The 21,938-nt window shown below is 31.7% G+C and overlaps 1 protein-coding gene across 4 annotated transcripts in view; it reads right to left on the bottom strand.

The window, feature by feature from the left end:
- Positions 1–21,938, bottom strand: part of CCDC18 (coiled-coil domain containing 18) — a 101,001-nt gene that overhangs the window by 60,925 nt on the left and 18,138 nt on the right. For all 4 annotated transcript variants that reach the window (XR_001517583.2, XM_006919418.3, XM_015595175.2 and 1 more), the window contains 8 exons: positions 18,080–18,176; positions 16,524–16,645; positions 15,367–15,658; positions 13,048–13,172; positions 12,048–12,208; positions 7,045–7,265; positions 5,793–5,903; positions 5,215–5,346 (listed from right to left, as the gene is read on the bottom strand). Coding sequence is in view for 3 of the 4 variants with exons in the window: in XM_006919418.3 (XP_006919480.1) it covers positions 5,215–5,346; positions 5,793–5,903; positions 7,045–7,265; positions 12,048–12,208; positions 13,048–13,172; positions 15,367–15,658; positions 16,524–16,645; positions 18,080–18,176 (1,261 nt within the window). In the remaining variant the exon portion in view is untranslated. The remainder of the gene's footprint in view (positions 1–5,214; positions 5,347–5,792; positions 5,904–7,044; positions 7,266–12,047; positions 12,209–13,047; positions 13,173–15,366; positions 15,659–16,523; positions 16,646–18,079; positions 18,177–21,938) is intronic.

Here is a 21,938-nt window from a genome sequence, read left to right as displayed (position 1 = left end):
GACTGCAAATTGGTACAGCCACTATGGAAAACAGCATGGAGGTTCCTCAAAAAACTAAGAATTGATCTACTATATGATCTAGCAATCCCTCTAATGGGTATTTAACCTAAAGACTAGAAAATTCTATCTATAAAGATATTTGCACACCAATGTTCATAGCAGCATTATTTGCAGTGGCCAGGACATGGAAGCAACTGAAGTACTCTAGATGACTGGCTAAAGAAGCTGTGGTACATGTATACAATGGACTATTACTCAGCCATAAGAAGAGATGAAATACTGCCATTCGCAACAGCATGGATGGACCTCGAGATAAATGTGCTAAATGGAATACTCCAGAAAAAAGTTGAAAATCACGTGATATCATTTATATGTGGGCTATAAACCTAAAAGCAACAAATGAGCAGGACAAACAAAGAGACATATGGACATGGACAATAGACTACTGGACCAGTGGACGCCATAAGAAGAGATGAAATACTGCCATTCGCAACAGCATGGATGGACCTCGAGATAATTATGCTAAATGGAATACTCCAGAAAAAAGTTGAAAATCACGTGATATCATTTATATGTGGGCTATAAACCTAAAAGCAACAAATGAGCAGGACAAACAAAGAGACATATGGACATGGACAATAGACTACTGGTTACCAGTGGACTATAGAGTAGTGGTTACTAGTGGAGTGGGGGACGAGTGGGGAGCTAGATGGGGTAAAAGGGGTCAAATATAGGGGGTGGGGGGATGAAGTGGGTAAAGAGGATCAAATATATGGTAGCTGAAAAAAACTGGACTTTGGGGTGGTAAACACACAATAGAATATACAGATGTCAAACGATAATGTACACCTGAAAATCAATTAACATTGATTGTATTAATCAATGTTACCCCAATAAAGTTAATTACAAAAAGTTTATGAACTTATTTTGTTTAGGTTCATAACTAAAAACTCTGCCTAACCAAAGGTCATGAATATTTTCTCATATATTTTCCTCTAAAAGTTTTATGGTTAATATTTAATGAGTCACTTTGAATTTTTATATAATGTATACAGTGCAGTTCCATCTTTTCGCATATGGCTGGTCCAATTGTTCCAGCACCATTTGTTGAAACACTATTCTTTCTCCATTCTGAATTAGTTTTCTACCCTTGATAAAAATAAGTTGGCCATATTTTCTGGGTCTATTTCCAGACTCTCTGTTTTGTTCCTTTCATCTATGTATTATTTTGCAAATATCTCATTGTCTTGATTCCTGTAGCTTTAGAGGAAGTCTTAATACATGAGTAGTATGGGTCCATTAACTTTGGCTTTTTTTCAATCTTGCTTTGGCTATCCTAAATTCTTTGCCTTTCCATTATAAAATTTTAAATCAGCTACATATATATACAAAAAATTTTACTGGGATTTTCGTTGGAATGCACTAAATCGATAGACTTACGGGGTGACCTGACATCCTAAACATATTGAGATTTCCAATCCACAGAAATGGTACTTCTTTCCATTTATTTAGGTCTTGTTTGATCTTTCATTAACATTTTGTAGTTTGCAGCTTACAGATTTTCCACATATTTTGTTGTACATATATATATATATTACAAACATATATATATATATTTTGTAGTTTGCAGCATACAGATTTTCCACATATTTTGTTGTACATATATATATATATTACAAATATATATATTTTACAAATAGCACTTCTTTTTAAATTTTAGCTTCCAATTGTTCATTCTAGTATATAGAAAAAGAACTGATTTTTTGGCTTTGCATCCTGTGACCTTTCTTACTCACCAGTTTTAGGAAATTTTTGTAGATTTTTTGGGATTTTCTACATAGAAAATCATGATGTCTGAAACAGGAATAGTTTTGTTTCACTCTAATCTATATGCCTTTTATGTTTTTGGACTTTCTAGTATGATGTTTGAATATCATTGATGAGAGCAGATATTCTTGTCTTGTTCCCAAACTTAGAGAGAAAATATTCAGTCTCACCATTAAGATATCGAAAAGGTTTTTGTTTCTTGCAGATGCCCTTTATCGGGTTAATGAAGTTCCCTTGCATTCTTAGTAGGCTGAGAGTTTTTTATCATGAGAATGTTGAATTTTGTCCTGCACTTATTGGCATGATCATGTAAGGGTTTTGGGGTTTCTTTTGTCTACTATTATGATAGATTATTTTTTTTTCCCCTGAATGTTGAACCGGTCTTCCATTCCCAGGATAAACCACTTTTGTGTATGTGGTTTATGTATATTTGTTGCTGAATTTGATTTGCTCACATTTGTTGAGTATTTTTGCTTCAATACACATGAGGTATATCAGTTTAAGTTTCTCTTCTGATACTGTCTATGTCTCATTTTGGTATGGTAATGCTAGCCTCATGAAATGAGTCGGGAAGTGATCCTTCCTCTTTGGTATTCTGGAAGACTGTGTAGACTGTTTTCAGTTTTTTAAATGCTTGTAAGAATTTATCAGTGAAACAATCCAGGCCTGGAATTTTCTTTTGGGGCAAGTTTTATAACTACAAATCCAATTTCTTTAACATATGTAGAACTACTCAGGTTATCTATTTCTTCTTGAGCATTATTAGTGTATTTTGAAGAATTGGTTTATTTCACCTAGGTTGTCAAATTAATGTGCACAGAATTGTTTGTAGCATTCCTTTATTAACCTTTAATATCTATGAGTTCTGTAGTGATATACCCTATTCATTCCTGATATAGGTAATTTGTGTTTTCTCTTTTTTCTTGGTTGACTGGCTAGAGGTTTATAAATTTTGTTCATTTTTTCAAAGAACAGGCTTCAAGTTTTACCGACTTTCTCTACAAATATTCTTTTTTCTGTCAGTTCTTTTCAGTTATGCCTTTTCGTTATTCCTGTTTCTTTTGGGTTGATTTTGCTCTTCTTGTCCTAGTTACTTAAGGTGAAAGTTCAGATTACTGATTTTCTTTATTTTCTTCTAATATTTGCATTTAATGCTATAAGCTTTCCAGAACTGCTCCAGCCACAGTCTGCAAATTTTTATATGTTGTGTTTTCATTTTCATTCAGTTTCGTGTTTTAGTTTCCCTTGAGACTTACTCTTCGATTCATGTATTATTTAGAAGTGTGTTATTTAGCTTCCAAATATTTGGGGATTTTTCATGTATCTTAATGGTTTCTAGCTTAATTCCATTATGGTCAGAGAACATTCTATATGTGGTTTTGATTCTTTTATATTTGATAAAGTTTATTTTATGACCTAGAGTATGGTATATTGTGCTGAATGTTTCAGGTGCACTGGAGAAGAATGTATATTCTGTTGTTGGGTGGCGTATTCTATAAATTTCAATGAAGTTAAGTTGGCTGACAGTGTTCAGGTGAGATCTGTATCCTTGCTAATTTGTTTTGACTATTTAGTCTATTGATTATTGAAAATAGTAGTACTGATGTCTCCAACTATAATTTTGGATTAACTTCCTTTTCCTTTCAGACCTCTTCGCTTTTACTTCATACATTCTGAAATTCTATTGTTAGGTTATGACTGCTGTTATATCTTCTTGGTGAACTGACCCTTTTATCATTATATAATGATTATATAATGCTCTTCTTTATCCCTGGTAATTTTCTTTGTTCTGATGTCTACTTATTCTGATATTTATATAGCCACTGCAGCTTTCTTTGGTTTGCCTGGTACAACTTTTTCCATCCTTTTATATTTAACCTATCTACATTTATATATACCATTAATTTCTTGAAGAGTATATATATTTGAGTCTTATTTTTTTAATCCAATCTCACAATCTCAGTCTTTTATTTGGTGTAGAACATTTACATCTACAGTACTATTTGATACAATTAGATTTAAGCGTACCATTTCATTATTAGTTTTCTGTCTCCTGTTTTTCATTACTGTTTCTCCTTTCCAGGTTTCTTTTAAATATATAGATATTTTCAGAATTCTATTTTATCTATTGATGTTTTACTATATCTGTATAGTATTTTAGTGGTCTCTAGGAATTATAATATACACATTTAACTTTTCATAGTTTATTCAGAATTAAGACTTTGCCACTTGAAGTAAAATGTAGAAATTCTATAAAAACAGATCCCTTTACCCTTCCTCTTTTATATTGTAGTTATCCAATGTATTACACCAACATACACTGAAAACTTCACTAGACAATACTATAATTTTTTTCTTTCAACAGTCACAGATATTAAAAAAACCTAGACGGACAAAAAACAGTTCACTGTATCCAACCAAATATTTACTTTTTTGTTGCTCTTCTTTCATTCCTAAAGTCCCAAGTTTCTCTCTGGTATTATTTCCCTTTTGCCTGAAGAACTTTATTTAGCATTTATTTTAGAACAAGTCTGCAGGTGACAAGTTCTCTAAACTGTCCATCTAAGGTCTTAATACTTCCCAAGGAATATTTTTTCTGGACATAGAATTCTAGGTTGATGGATTTTCTCTTTCAGCATTAAAGAAAAAGTTTGTTTTGTCTTCTAACCTTCATGGTTCTTGATGAGAAATCTACAGTAATTTTAATCTTAAGTTTCTCTATATACAATGTGTTACTATCTCTGGCTGCTTTTATGGTTTTTTAAAAGTTTTAGTTTTCAGCAAGATTCCTTCGAATATTTTTTTGTATCAGTATCATTCTCTGGGACTCTAATGACATGTTTGATCTTATGGTAATGTCCCACAGGTCCCTGAGGAGCTGTTCATTTTATTCCAAATATTTTTTCCCCTTTGTTGCTCAAACTGAATAATGTCTCTTGCTCTGCAAATATTCAAGTTCATATTTTTTCCTCATTAGTTTCATACTGCTGCTATTAAGCATATTCAAATGATCTATTTGGTCTCACATCTTCTTTACTTTTGTTTTTACCATTTATTTTTAACCCACAGCTAACAGTGCTTCTATTCTCCACCAATCTTCAAGGAATTGACATCTCTGGTGGAAAAGAGTCTATAGAATCACTCTTAAGTTTGATAATATCAAAAAATAACAAAACTGAAATGGCAAGATTATATAAGAAAGCATTGTAAAATGATTCAGAAGTAACAGAATTCTAATTATAGTACTTGCAAGTAACTTTTCTGTCTTTATTTCCTCATCTTTTTTTTTAAAAAAGAAGATGGGCTAGTAATGTTTAAGGTTCTTTTTAGCATTCAGATTCTAAATATACGTTATATCTACTTGTAAAAACATTATTAATATCTTACTCTTTCAATCTGCTTTTCCATTTCTTTATGCTGTTCAAAATGAATTTTCTTTGCCTTTTCAAAAGCTAAACAAATTTTCTCATGTTCTGTATTGATATTTGTTTCTAGACTTCTTATCTTTTCATTCTTTTCCTAGAAATACAAAAACAGTTAAAAAGAATATAATTGAGAGCTAGTTTTACATAAAAGTACATGAGTAAATCATTAAATCTATAATACTCTAGTCTTTAAAGATTCACAGTAATTAATATGTCAAACTTCAAAAATATTTAAATATTTATAAAAGACAAAATGGTTACTTAAAAAATATCTCAAAATGAGAAAATTATGTTAAAAGTATATCAAAGAAATATTACTATTTTCTTCAATTTACTAGTATAAAAATGAGAGAACGTAGATAACTTGCCATATAAGCCTATTAACCTAAATATATAGAAACAAAAAATAAATAGAAGAGTTTAGTAGAATTTATACTTTCCTATTCAGTATATTTTATAATAAACATACTAAAACAAATATGTTGTCACAAATTAAGAGCCTTAAAGTCACAGTGAATTTGTAGCAAAATAAATTTTTACCATAAGCTCCTGTTCAAGTTCTGCGTTTTTTGCAGCAATAGAGGAATAAGCAACTATTTTTTCTTCCAATTGTTTCTCTAGAGTTAAAAGTTGAGAACATTTCTTTGTCATCTGAAAACAGATTGAAATAAATGAAAAATTATTTTTAAAAATTACTTTTAAAGATAAGTGACAATTTAGAAGAAAACCATATAGACCACAGATATGACAGTTTGTTCCATCTATGTAATACATAAGTAATTTAATTCAGACCTCTATGTCCAAATAGGATTGCACCCTAACCCATTTCTTAAAAGTAATTGTTAAAGACTAAAATTAGTATAATGTTAATAGTAGTTATTTCTGGTGAGAGAATTATCAAAGATTTATTTATTTTGTCCCCTTCTATATTTTCAATAAGACTGTGCTAATTTTGTAATTTTTAAAAAAGTTATTAATCTCAGTACTTGACAATTTTCTAAGTAAGCTGATGGCTGTAATTACAAACTGACTACATTTCCTTTTCCATTATTAAGTCATTTCCAAGCACACAGGTCCTTTCCTTGGCTACAAACTTTAAGATGACAATTCAGACATTTAAAAAGTACCCCCATAGATAGCTGCTCCCTTTGGTTTGAAGACTGAGTATAACATATCCACATGTGGTCCTGGTCTACCATTACTCAATGAGGCATCCCTGTTGTGTCCTCAGTGGAAACGAAGATCAGATATTTACAAAACACCAACTATCCCCTTTTCAGAATGTAATCCATGCATATCTGCACCAGATTCACATGTAGTTGTTTAAAATACTGATTCCTGAGCATTACTCCAATCTACTGAATCAAAATCACTAGACTAGAATCTAGAAATCTGCATGTTTAAAAGGCTTCCCAGGTGGGTCTGCTGTTTGCTAAAATTTGAAATCCTCCATTACCACTACTTTTCTTCTAATTACATGATCCAAATCCTTTACTTGTACATGTGTACTAGCTGTGTTAACTTGTACTTGTAATAAATAAGAGTGCAATGTAGTATAAGTTCCACCAAATCTTGGGTCTTTTAGCCACTAGAGTGTATTTTTCTACTTTTAACATAGGTTAAAATCCAAAGGTTTCCAAATATAATTTTAAAAAGAATTTATAACTTACGTGGTATCAATTTTTTTAAATGTATACAACTGGACTTAAACATACATTTTTTACAAAATCCTAACAATACCCTTTTTATTTTATGAAAATTTAGTACATATAAACTGTTAATTCAAGCTTACTTCACTTTCAAGTTTGCTAGAGCTTGAAGCTTTCTCCAGCAGTTCTTCTTGAATCAACTGAAACTGACTAGTTCTGTGGGCCATGTTAACCTTTAAATCAGAATTCTCAGCTTCTATTTGCATCAACTTAGTACGCAGTTCTTCTATTCCAGAAGCAAGTCTTTGCCTTTCTCTTTCGTATTGCTTGTTCACAGCATGCTGATTTTGATCTTTTAAACTTGCTGCCAATAAATATAAAAGGAAAATTGTTCTGTATAAACTTCAAGAAAAAAATCTACAATAATGTTGAAAGATTTAATCATGAATAGTTTAGTTTTTTGATCTAAAAAATATTAAAGAGAACAGAGAATGAGACCTACATTAAGGAAAAGATAATAAAAGAACATGGCATGTAAGGTACTTTCTAAATTAAATATGTAACAAAGTGGGAATAATTCTTCTGAATCACTCATTTCTCTAGGCTATGCCTTCATACTAGAAAGACTATTCTTTTCTACTAGAAAGAGCCCTTCTTGACCTTTAAAAATCCCAGTTTTTGGACAGAAATCGTTGTAAAAAAAAAAACACAACAACAACAACCCTGTCCTGTGTCATTAAACTGAACTTAATCATAAAATTTACTTGGATAACTTGAAATGATTAAGAATATTCTGATATATTCAAAAACTGAAAACAGTGATTCCTAGTCCAAACTAACTGATGAGAATTCAATGATACTTTTAAAAATTGCTGAAGGTTATCTCGGAGGTAGTTGATTGAGTATATCCCTTTTTCACTATAAATGTACACATCTACCCCCACCTCAAGGTAACTGAACTTTCAGAAATGCTTTAAAAAGGCATACTGTTGATGACTGCATGAGAACACATAGATGTAGAAACAAGTAGAAATGTACTATGCCTTCAAAGGTTTTATAAGTAGCCATTTCCCATAAATTCTCCATATCTCTAATATTTCACTTTCTATACTATCATTGGCTCTATTCTTTGATGTCAGAAAGTCTATCACATATTCATCACCATTCTAATAACTAGCACTCCTGCTAATCCATCATTCTCTTCTCTATTCTCTCTAATCACTTAAATATCTCATTTTCCCTGCGGTCGTTTCTGCTGTCAACAGTCCATTGTATTTGAAGACAGACTGTAATAAGTTAAAGATGCATGTTAACCACTAGAGAAATCACTAAAAAAAAAAAAAAAGAGGTATATTTAATCAATAGTGGAAATTAAAAAAAAAATGGAATACTAAAATATAATTGATTCAAAAGAAGGCAGGAAAGATGAACAAAGGCCCATATAACAAATAATAAACACATAGTAAGGTGGTAGATTTAAAATTGATACATTAAATGTAAATGATCTAACCATTCCAGTTAAGGAGCAAAACATGTCTTATTGATTAGAAAAGTGAGAATTAATTATGTGCATTCTATAAGACACTGACTTATAAATAAACATAGAGGTTAAAAGGATGGGAAAAAGTCATACCAGGTGAACACTAATCAAAAATACCTGAAAAAATATCAGAAAGAGAAATTAAGAAAATAATCTCATTCACAATCAATTCAAAAAGAATAAAATACCTAGGAATAAATTCAGTCAAGAAGGTGGAAGATCTGTACACTGAAAACTATGATGATGATGAAATAAACTGAAGACAAAAATAATATATTTCATGTTATGGACTGGAAGAATTAATATTGTGAAAATGTACATTCTACCAACAACGATCAACCTCTATCAAAATGCCAATGGCATTTTTCATAGAAATAGAACAATCTTAAAATTTGTATAGGACCACAAAAGACCACAAATAGCCAAAGCAATCTTGAAAAAGAATAGTTTGTAGGCATCATGTGTCCTGATTTCAAATTATATTATAAAGCTATAGTAATCAAAACAGTAGTGTACCTACATAAAAACAGACACATAGATCAATGGAACAGAATAGAGAGCCCAAGAATAAACTCATGCATACATGATAAATTAATTTATGATAAAGGAGCCAGGAATACACAATGGGAAAAGAATAGTCTCTTTAATAAATGGTATTAGATAAGGGGACAGCCACATACAAAAGAATAAAGCTGGATCACTGTCTTACACCACGAATAAAAATCAACTCAAAATAGATTAAATATTTGAAAGTATAAAATTCCTAGAAGAAAACACAGGGGGTAAGCAACTTGATTTCAACCTTGGTGATGATTTTTTAGATTTGACACCAAAAGCAAAGGCAACAAAAGAAAAATAAACAATATCAAATTAAAAACCTCTGTACAGCAAAAAGAAACAATCGACAAAGTGAAAAGGCAATCTATAGAATCAAAGAAAATATTTGCAAATCATATAGCTAGCTGAATGAGGAGTTAATATAAAAAACACATAAAGAACTCTACAACTCAACAGCAAAAAACAAACAACCCAATTTAAAAATGGGCAGAGGATCTAGCAATCCCTCTACTGGATATTTATCCCAAAGACTTGAAAACCCATATCCAAAAAGATATTTGCACACCAATGTTCATAGCAGCATTATTCACAGTGGCCAGGACATAGAAGCAATTGAAGTGTCCTACAATAGATGATTGGCTAAAGAAGCTGTCATACATATATACAATGGAATATTACTCAGCCATAAGAAGAGATGAAATATTGCCATTTGCGACAACAGGATGGACCTCGAGATAATCATGCTAAGTGAATTAGGTCAGACAGAAAAAGTTGAAAATCACATGATATCACTTATATGTGGGATATAAACCTAAAAGCAACAAATGAAAGGACAAACAAACAGAGACTCATGGACATGGACTACAGACTAGTGGTTACCAGAAGGGGAGGAGAGTATAGGTAGACAGTTAAAGGGGGTCAAATATTGGTGGGTAGGTAGAGGGTGAAGTGGGTATAAGGGATCAAATATAGGGGAGGAGAGTATAGGTAGACAGTTAAAGGGGGTCAAATATAGGTGGGTAGGTAGAGGGTAAAGTGGGTATAAGGGATCAAATATGTGGTAGCTGAAGGAAACTGAACTTCGGGTGGTAAACACAAAATAGAATACACAGATGTCAAATTATAATGTACACTTGAAAATTATATAATTGTATTAACCAATGTTACCCCAATAAACTTAATTAAAAGAAAATTACATTTAAAAAAAAAGAGTACCAACTTTCAATTATAAGATGAATAAGTTCTAAGAATCTAATATATAGTATGGTGACTATAGTTAACAATACTGTATTATATATTAGAAAGTTGCTAAGAGTAGATCTTAAATGTTCTCACCACATATACACAAAATTTGTAATTATGTGAGGTGATGGATGTTAAGTAACTTAATTGTGATATTCATTCTGCAATATATACATGAATCAAATCACCATATCGTACACAAACTTACACAATGTTATATGTCAATTATATTTCAATAAAGCTGGAAAAAATTTTTAAAAAATAAAATAAAAATGGGCAGAGGACCTGAATAGACAATTTCCAAATAAGACTTACAGATGGCCAAGGGGCACAAGAAAAAGTGCTCAATATATCTTTAATCATGAAAGAAATGAAAGTCAAAACCATGAGATCACCTCATACCTATTAGAATGGCTATTACGAAAAAGACAAGAATTATCAACTGTGTTGGTGAGAATTTAGAGAAAAGAAGACCCTTGTACAATATGGTGGGAAGTGAACTTGTGCAGCCACTATGGAGAATATGGAGAATAGTATGGAGGGTCCTCAAAAAATAGAATGACTATATAATCTAACAATTCCACTTCTGGGTATTTATCTGAAGGAAACTAAATCACTATCTTGAAGATATCTGAACTCCTATGTTCATCGCAGCATTATTTACAATAGCCAAAAGATAGAAGCAACCTAAGTATCCACAGACAGATGAACAGGTAAAGAAAATGTAGTATATAAATACAATGGAATATCATTAAGCCATAAAAAGGACATCCTGCCATTTGTAACAACATGGATCAACCTTGAGGGCATTAGGCTAAACGAAATAAATCAGACAGAGAAAGACAAATATTATATGATCTCACTTCTTTGTGGAATCTAAAAAAACAAACAAACAAACTCATAGATACAGAGAAAAAACGGGTGGTTGCGAGAGGCAGTGGGTGGTGGCGAGAGGCAGTGGGTGGTGGCGGGCAAAATGGGTAAAGGTGATAAAAAAGTATAAACTTTCAGTTATAAGATAAATAAGGACTGGGGATGTAATGTATAGCATATCGACTACAGTTAATAACATTGTATTGTATATTTGAAATTTGCTAAGACAATTGATCTTAAAAGTTCTTATCACAAGAAAAACATCTGTAACTATGTGTGATGATGGAAATGACCTAATGTACACCGCTAATAACACAAAGATATCTGGAAAATCCTTAAACATTTGTAAACAAACACACAAGAGATATTATAGATATTATAAGATTTTGAACCAAATAAAATGAAAATACAATATATGCAATTAGCGGGATACAGCTAAGACACTGCCTAAAAGGAAGTTTATGCCCTTACATATTTAAATTAGATAAGAAGAAAGGTTTAAAATCAATAATCTAAGCTTTCCCTTTAAGGAAAGTTGAAAAAAAGAAGAGAAAATCAAATGAAAAGCAAACTGGGAAGGAGTACAAAGGATCCTGAGGGAAATGTTACGTGTCTGGATTGCGGTGATGGTAACAAGTACATAAACATATGAAAAACAAATATTTGACAAAGTATATCAAATAGTATATTTTAAATGGGTGTATTTTATTATAAATAAATTTTACTTCAATAAAGTACATTGTTAAACAATGATAAAAAGCTCAAGAATTTTGAAAGAAATTCTGCTGTCTTATCAACCCATAAATAGTAATAACAGATCATTTAGTATGTTTGATAATAGAAACCAAATAGTTGATAATCCATTAAAAAAAAAAGCTATCATAAAGAACTCTAATCATAATTTATTAAAAGAAATCAGTATAATATACTTACCTACTGGACTACCTCCTAATTTTACAGGTTCTGTTTCTAAACTATTTAATTTGCTACTTTCTTTGTTGTCATTACGAGCATTAAGATTGTGAGATAACTGATTTGCAGTCAGGTTTGCGTGAAGCTTTTGAATTTCTGCCTCTTTCATTGCAAGCTTAATCCTAGAAAAGAAGCCAAAATTTATCAGAAAGATTCTGTAAAAATATCTCATACCATTTTTATCTTTCAAGATGGTACAAATTTTAAAACCCTGGTATTTAGTCAATTATAGGGCAGGACATGCAAACTCACATACCATTAATTAGCCTGTAAACTGGTCCAGCTACTGCAGAAACTTGGTAGTACCTAGTAAAATTAAAAATGTACACACCCTATGACATAGCAATTTCACCTTTAGGAATATACACTAGAGAAACTCTCACATACTGTAGTTAACATGTGTAAGTATGTTCTTTCCAACACTGTAATAGTAGAATACTAGAAATAAGGTAACCACCAACAAAGAAATAAATTGTGACATAGTTATAGATTATAGGATACAGCTATAAAAAAGAAACATATTAATCCATGCACTCATCAATTATTCTACCTACCTCAACATAGATGAATTTTTAAAATGATGCTGAGTGAAAAGGCAAAATTATATACAATAAGCATATAGTATATTTCCATGTGTGAGTATAAACATACACAAAATGGAATGAAGAATATGTACCCAATTTATGATGGTAGATATTTAGGAAGAGAATGGGACTACTCGTAAGAATCAAAATATATTATCTATCCTATAATTTTTTATTATTATTATTTAAAGAAACAGATTTGAAACAAATAGACAAATGTTAAGAAGAATCAATTCTTAGTTGTGGAAACATGAATATTTGTTATAATAGTCTGAACTTTTTTGTGTATTTTCCAACATTTCAATTAAAGATCTTAATTTAATTATCAATTTTTAAAAACACTGTATTTGCTATAATTTCAGAACCTGAAAACATACCTCAATTCCGAAATTATCATTTTATTTCCCTCACAGCAGCCAATGTAACTGTCTTCCTTGTTTGACAAACTACTCATCTGGTGCTTAGAAAGTGATGATTTAAAACCAAACATTTCTCTTTTTAACTGTAAGTTTAAAAACAAACATATATAAACCTATAATATCTATGATGCAATTGTTTATTCAGAATTCCAAATCTGAAAAATTGTGTGAACAGAAACAACCTAATATCCATTAATAGGAGAATATATAAATATATTAAGAAATAGTAAGATAATGGGAAAACTACAATACTTAAATAAACCTGCATTATGTAAATCATTATGGAGATATCAGATATGATACTGAGTGAAAACCAACAGAGGCACATGGTATTTTCAAAAACACACTAAACTACATATTTATATTTTTTCTAGAAGCATCTGTATGTGGTGCTATTTAAAATATGGACAAAAAGGATACATATGAATTTCAGAGTAGTCGCTAGCTCTGAGGAGAGAAGGAGAAGACAGGGTATATAAAGAGGCTTTGTTTACCTGTAAAATTTTATTCTAAAAAAATCCAAAGTGGATAGTATAATATGTTACCAAGACTTAGGAAACACTGTGCTACGTTGGCTTCTGTCTTTTCTGTATGTTTGAATAACACAGAATTTTTAATATTAGTTGTAAAAAAGAGTAAGACTTAATGACCACTACTGTGAAACTATAACCAAATTACACTTTCCAGAAATAAAAAAAATTCACATTTCCAAACCATGTTATTCTTACCACTGCATGAAACACAGGATCAAGCATATATTGCCACACCACATTCAGAATCACATGTTGAGTAATTCTTGATACTGAGTCGAATGAAAATATCAATTTAAAATGAAGGCTATCTGCGTCTGATTACTATCAAATTTCAAAAGCAAAAGATGCATTAAAAATCTAAGGGAATAATCAGCATCCTAGGAAACTATTTATAGCAAAGGACTAGAAACCAAGAATAATACATCCTAGTTTTAATTCTGTTACTAGCTAGTTAGACAAGTTATTTACTACCTTGGGTCTACTTTTCTTCACCAATAAAATTATAGTATTGAATCGGATGATTCCTAAGGTCTCTTTCAGCTTCATGAGTCCATGACATTTTAAAATTGCTAAGAGTCTACCATCCACACATATGTGAAACCAACCATGACATACTTATCTATAGCTTTCTTCCAATCTCACCTTTATTTTATATCTATCAAAAACAAATTTCTGACACAGGTATACTTATCTTCTTCCTAATCTCACTTATAAATATGATCATATATATGTAACTCAAAGAGAACAGATGGTTGGCTGCTATCATAAAAACATTTAATGTTCTGTACCATTCTAGTAAGTACATGAAAAATCATTCAACATTATTAACCATTAGGGAAGTACAAATTAAAACCACAATGTGATAACACTTTACACCCACTAAGATGGCTATAATCAAGAAGACAATAGAAAATGTTGGCAAGGATGTGGAGAAACAGGAACCCTCATCCATCGCTGGTGAGAATGTAAAATGGTGCAGCCACATTAGAAAATGGTTTGGCATAAATTTACCAAATGACCTAGCAATTTCACTCCTGGGTATCTACTCAAGAGAAATGAAAACATGTCCACGCACAAAGACTTGTATGCAAATGTTCGCAGCAACATTATACGTAATAATCCAAAAGTAGAAACAACCCAAATGTTCATCTATTGGTGAATGAATAAATAAAATAAATATAATGGAATAACATTCAACAATAAAGAGAAATGAAATACTGATATACATCACAATGAATGATCCTCAAAAACATTAAGAATGCAAAAAATCAGATGCAAAAATGTATAATTTCACTTACATGAAATGTCCAGAAAAGACAAATCTCTAAATGCAGAAAGTAGATTAGTGGTTCCCTATGGGTGAGGGTGAGTATAGAGACTATTTATAAATGGGCACAAAGGATGACAGAAATATTTGAAAACCGGATTGTGGTCATCGTTCTAAAACTTTGAATCACTGAATGGTACACTTAAAATGCATGAATTTTGTGGTATATAAATGTTGTTATTTCAATAAAGCTGTTTTTAAAAAATTCTGTACTATTCTTATATATGGCATCTGAGAGACTGAGAAAGGGTGAAACAGCAGAAAGTTAAGTACAAAAGAAATAGGGAGTAGAGAGAAAAGAAATTGATGACTGAATGTATAAGCATGTAACAAAAAACAGAAGCTAATAAAGCAACCATAAAATGATGATTTCTTATAAAGCACTCCAGTAAAATTTTCCTTTTCACACATACTTACTGGCAATTGTGACATAATTTTTTCAAAACTTCTCAGTTCCACCCTTGAACTTTCTATTTCTTGATGACACAAATCCAGTTGCTCATTCTGTGTTGCAATACGAACCTTTAATTCTCGGTTTTCATTCATTACAGAAAAATTTTCTCGAAGTATTTCATCTTTGTCCTCTAACTCACTCTCTAGTTTCAAAACACTTTGTCTAGATTCAGCTAGTTGTGCCATGACTTCTGAATTTTTCACTGCCATTATCCTTAATTTTTCTTTTCCGTTGTTATTTTCTTCTTTTAACTGCCTATGATGAAAACGGTATGAAAATAAAATAAAATATATATTCATTTTCAATAATCATATTTAATTAATCTCACTTTTAAAATATTTTAAAGCTTAATTCTGAAATAATAATACCTGCTCGCATTTGCTGAGTGCCTATTTTCTGCATGCCAGGCACCCACAACTTTATGTAGTTAGCATTATTATTACTCCCTGTTTATGAGGAAACTGAGGCACAGAAAGGTTATGAACTTGCCCAGTGTCTCATAGTAAGAAGTAAGGTAGGGTAATCCCACTATCTTGGAAGTATTTATGCTCCCTTCTTAAAACAGGAGATCTAACTCCAAAATCATGATACAACATTTTGCAGCAATAAAGTTTTAGATCATATAAGGAAAAATCATGAACTGCCACACTCTAAAAGATAGTCTGACAAATGATTAACAGATTACTAGGCGGTAATATTTTTGAATATATATACCTATAAAAACATGTCAAACATGAGAACAATCTAATCTTTTGACTGTTACTGTATTTTATCAGTTCCCTTTTTCACATTTTTAACATCTCTGAAATAAGTTTGGATTAGATGATTCTTTATAATCTGAAGCATACATATTTTACTAACTAGCTAATGTGCGTTAATTTTCTCTAAATATTTGCAAAGCAAAGATGTTGATCATGTAACTCATATATTTACAAGTATATTAACATCAATATACATTTTATCCATTTAAAATCCTAACTTTATACCTAGAAAACAATTTCTGTCATGAAGCCTATCTTTCTACCTAATTAAAGCCATAATTACAATATACAAAATATTCTATTTCGAAATGTTTTTCTCCATTGCCACATAATACTTTTTCTATAAAAGTATACTGTACCTTAATTTCTCTTTCAGAATTTCAAGTTCACTTTTATACAGACCACATCTTTCCTGTAGCCTTTTATTTTCTTTTTCACAGTTAATTAGATTTTTCTCTAATATTTCTTCTTCAGCTTGAACCTAAAACAATAATTTGTTTTAAGTGGACACACTAATGTGGTCATAAGTTTTAGGTTTTTCGAATGAAAAAGTAGTGATTTCAGAAATCAGCAGGATAGTGAAGTAACTATTCCACCCATTTAAGTCCCCAGCCTTGGAGTGAAGGGAACAAAGTGAACTTCCTGGATAGGGAGGGGGATTCTGCTACCTGTTCAGAAATGGTTAAGAGCTTATGATGTAGGAGTAACAGCAAAAGTGTTCTGGCCTCACATGGACAAGACTAGCAAATCATGTAGGATGCTGCATCAAGTTACTAAAGGCTAACTTTAGTGCAAATGTTCCAGAGAAGTACTTCCACTAAAATCACAGTCCAAAATTTATGATAAAAAAAAAAAAAACATCAAGCACCCAGAATGAAACAGTGGGAGTGGAAGACAGGGCAGATCTGCTTCGCTTCCTTTGTCACACCTTCCTAACTATAGGGCTCTGCTAACAGTTTGAAATTAATAATCCTAATGAGAAGTGTGACAAAATTATCTCTTACATTTTCCTTTTTCCTCTATAAAGTCCTTTCTCTCCCTGAGGATATTCTCCCTACAAGCTATTCTACCTCCCCTTAGAGATTACCTTATTAAAAATCCCTTCTGTGATATTTTATTCTCACAGGGACCTTGTCCAAGGCTTTCAAACAGTGATTTGATTAATTCACACTTAAGACTTCAGTAACTAATGGGATCTTGATTTCTTAATTTTTAATAATAATATTTCTCTTCTACATTTCTACAATTTCATATCCACACCTTTCTTTAATCAGAATCATTAACTTCTTCTGCTTCAACTATTATGTCAAGATGGAAGTCTCTCATATCAGCACCTCTTGACCAGACCTCTATTCTGAGTTCAACATCTAAATATTGACCAGAACTCTATTTTGAGTTCAACATGTGACTTTCCTCTAAACAGGTTTTATTAACATGTGCTATTACGTGAACATATTAAATGAATGTAATAAAGGCATTATATTACTATGTAACATCAGTTCAAGAAACCTTCCCTTTGAGAGGCAGAAGTGAACCCCTCTCAGGATGGTAGGTCCAGGGGGATCAACTAAAGGCTACTCTTCTGGCTTAATTTTCACTGAGGTAATGGGAACAAATTTATTCTACTTCTATAGCTCAACCTCTACTCACTCACCCCATCTTTCTCTATATTTAGTTTCTTTTCTTGTCTCCACTCTTTTCCCTCTTTAGATAAAAAAGTTTCTGCTCATTATAAAAAGACTGTGAACATAATCTTTAATATTTATAAATTTTTTATTTCAATGATTTTATTATGAATGAGATTCATAAAAATTACTCCCTGCTTTAATCATAAATAAACATATTCTACTTCTACCTTTATGTTTAGAATATGGACAATAATACCAAACACTGAATTTGTACAACTGCCTCTTACCTTTTCCAGTTTTTCGGCCACTTTTTCTTTATAATGTTGGAAAGCCTTACTCAGCTCTTCAGCATTATATAGTGCTTCATTCCTTTGTCGTTCAGCTCTAAATTTAAAGGGCATAATTAATAAAAGTAAAGAATGTTCTGCATTTGAATAGGTAAGTTCCAAAGTAACCTATATTTAATTTTAATGAATAATTAGAGAGAAGCAGATTTTTCTGTACTAAAAGAGTACTAGGATTAAACTGCAAAATAAAGGATGAAGATTAGACTATAATTTCCTCACTTTAAAAATATGAAAAATAAAATATAACATAAAATACTTATAAACATGAATTCTGAAACATATATACATTCTTATGTGTTGGCAATATTCTTTCCTCAGTCTGGAAAAGATAGATTATGGAAGTAGCCTGAGGCTGTATGATAAATTTTCAAAGATTAGATATTACAGAATTAGTCCACTGTCTAATATATTAAAAATACTCAGCAAAGCCTGTGACTTTTGCAAAGGTCAAGTAAATTTTCAAAAAGGTATTTCAAAAGGCAATAATTTCTATAAAATATAAAAATCCGAACAACAAAATCCAACCACCACCAAGCACTGTCTTAAGACCAACCATACAGCCTCACCTCTTAGCTTATCCTGACCTTTCCTCATACTTCTCACACTGAATGGAGACTACTGGCTGACACTAAGTCAATTTCATATCCACACCTAAAAACGTTTCTATATTTAAACCTATCCTCATCATATTCTTTCCAGTGTAAGGGAAGTTAGTGACTCTTCTCATCCAAGGTGAATTGCTTTATCTATATTCTGGATCTTAGCTCTTTACTATCAGGAACTTAATTCTTTCTTCTGTATTTTCAGTCTCTTCTCTATTGGATTACAAACTCATGTAAAAGTATCCCTTATTTCCTGAATATGGGTGGTTCTTAAGTTTGAATAGCAACTGTGGATATCAGAGATATCTATCTGGCTCCAAAGTTTCAGATAAAAAATAGAAAGAGTTTAAACAATTAGGAATTTATCTGAAAATCTAAGAGAATGTATTCTATTCCTTAATTTGCAGAGCTAGAATTCAGAGAGCAAAGAATACCTGTATTTCTTAAACGAACAAAAAATCTCACAGATACTATGCTTTCCTCTGTCATCCTTCCTTTCAAGCCAAATTTATCAATTTTACACTAATCTTCTCTTTCACCAATTAAAAAAAGTCATGACATATTTCAGCCACACAGAAAGTATGGCTACATCTACCCATGTCCTTCCAACCAAACTTTAATGAATCTTAACTCTTTGCTATTTTTGTTTTATGCAATCCTTTTTATTTTAAGCAAACAAAACAGTACAGACATTCCAGAGTTGAGGTCCCTGTCTCTTCTAAATCCCATTCTTCTGACTTCTTCTACAAGGGTAACCCTAGTATTGCTTTTTTAAAAATACCAAACATTTTGTAAATTCACATGTTAATCTAAACCCACAAATAATACATCATAGTTCATTGACTCTAAGAGGCAGATTGTTTTCACATTTTTAAGATCTCTAAAATTGATATGTATTTTACAATTGATGGTATATCAGTTTTCATGGTGATATTTTTTCTTAGTGATTACTAAAATAATTGTGTGTGATCTTACATGTTTTTATACTTTATACGAATGGCATCACACTGCTTATATTCTTCTGCAGTTTGCTTTTCTTCTACGTTCAAGATCTACGTTCACCTATGTGACTATAGTTCATTTAAAAAAAAATCTATTATATACTATCCCATTGTATGAAAATGCTATAATTTATTTATCCATATTTCAGTTGATAGACACTGAAATTTTTTCCAGCTAATACAAACAATATTGCAGGTGAACGAACATCCTGGTGCATAGCTCCTTGGCAATATGTGTGAGAGTTTCTTTAAAATAAATAGCCAGGAACTGAATGGCTAGATATTTTTCAAAAGGTATTTCAAAATTGAAGGTACTAGGTAGGTCATTTTCAACTTTATTAAATCCTTTTTTAAAAAGTACAGCAGTTGTACCAATTTATACTTCCAATCGGAAATGTGTATGAGTTTCTGCTGTACCACACCTTCACCGATGATTAGAGAACCAGAACAGTACAATAAAAAAAATAATAACCTATTTAAGCCTCCAAACAATCTATAGTGAAGATAAGTGCCAAAAATGAGGCAATGAGAGATTAAGTAACTTGCTCCAAATCTCACTGGTTACAGTGTGTAATCTGTTTCCAAAACCTCTTTCCTCTGGCATAGTATTCAACCAAGTGGGCCCTAGAGCCATAACATCTGGATTCAAATTCTATCTCTACCACTTTCTGTGTGACCTCAACTTCTCTCTAATTCAGTTTCCTCATCTGTAAAATAAGAATATTATCGATCTCATATGATTATTTGAGGAGTAAATAAATTATATTTTTAAAGCATTTAGAAAAATGTTTACACATAGTAAATGCTCAGTAAGTTAATATAATTATCAAATTTAAAATGTTTGTCAGTCGGGTAGTGTGAGATGATTGTAGTTTTGTACCCTCACTGTAGTTCTGATCTGCATTTTTGATGATGGTGAGGTTGAGTAATTTCCTGTTTCATTGGCTGGTTAGGTTTCCTGTCCTTCACCTGTTAGAATTCTTTGTCTTTTATTGCTGGATTCCATGCGCTCTCCCCTTTTTCTTATTGATTTGTGAGAGCTCTTTCTAAATTCTGGACACAAATCTTTGTGAATTATATTATTTGCAAATATTTCCCCAACTATCTGGCTTGTCTTTTTAACTTTCTAAAAATAAATATTATTTTTTTAACTAAATTTTTCATGGTAACATTGGTTAATATATTTTTTCACTTTTTAAGTGATGTTTTACAGAACAGAAACTTTTAATTCTAATAGACTTAGAAGTTTGCTTAAGAATATTATTTTCCTATAATATTTACGCTGTCTGAATCGCATTTCAATACATTCTTCCCTACCATGAGACATCATGGAAAATATTCACTTGGGAGTACACCTTTCATAGGCAAACTAAGCAATCCAGAGGCCACTCTCCAAAACTCAATCTTGCTCTTATAATCAGGGCCAATCACCCGAATCACCCTAAGCACCTCAGGACCAGGTACCAGAAAACTCAGGATAGGCTTACAGTCAGCCCACAGAGATTATTCACACAAGCCAAATCTTTTTTTTAATGAATTTTTTTATGGTGACATTGGTTAACGAAATCTAATGTTTCAGCTGTACATTTTAACAGTAAGGCATATATATATTTACATTATGTATTCACCTCCCTTAGTTAGATTTCATTCTGTCACCACATATTTGACCCCCTTTACCCCATATACATTGCCCATCCCCCTTCCCCCCCCATCCTCTGGTAATCACTAGTCTATTGTACATGTCCATGAGTCTCTGTTTGCCCTGCTCGTTTGTTGCTTTTAGGTTTATAGCCCACATATAAACGATATCATGTGATTTTCAACTTTTTCTGTCTGGCTTATTTCGCTTAGCATGATTATCTCGAGGTCCATCCATGTTGTTGCAAATGGCAGTATTTCATCTCTTCTTATGGCTGAGTAACAGTCCATTGTATACATGTACCACAGCTTCTTTAATCAGTCATCTAGAGTACTTCAGTTGCTTCCATGTCCTGGCCACTGTGAATAATGCTATGAACATTGGTATGCAAATTTCCTTATAGATATGAATTTTCAAGTCTTTAGGTTAAATACCCAGTAGAGGGATTGCTACATCATATGGTAGATCAATTCTTAGTTTTTTGAGGCACCTCCATACTGTTTTCCATAGTGGCTGTGCCAATTTGCAGTCCCACCAGCAGTGTATGAGGGTTCCTT

Source organism: Pteropus alecto, unplaced genomic scaffold (assembly GCF_000325575.1).
Source record: "Pteropus alecto unplaced genomic scaffold, ASM32557v1 scaffold25, whole genome shotgun sequence".
NCBI lineage: Eukaryota > Metazoa > Chordata > Mammalia > Chiroptera > Pteropodidae > Pteropus > Pteropus alecto.
This window is presented reverse-complemented; position numbering and strand designations above follow the sequence as displayed.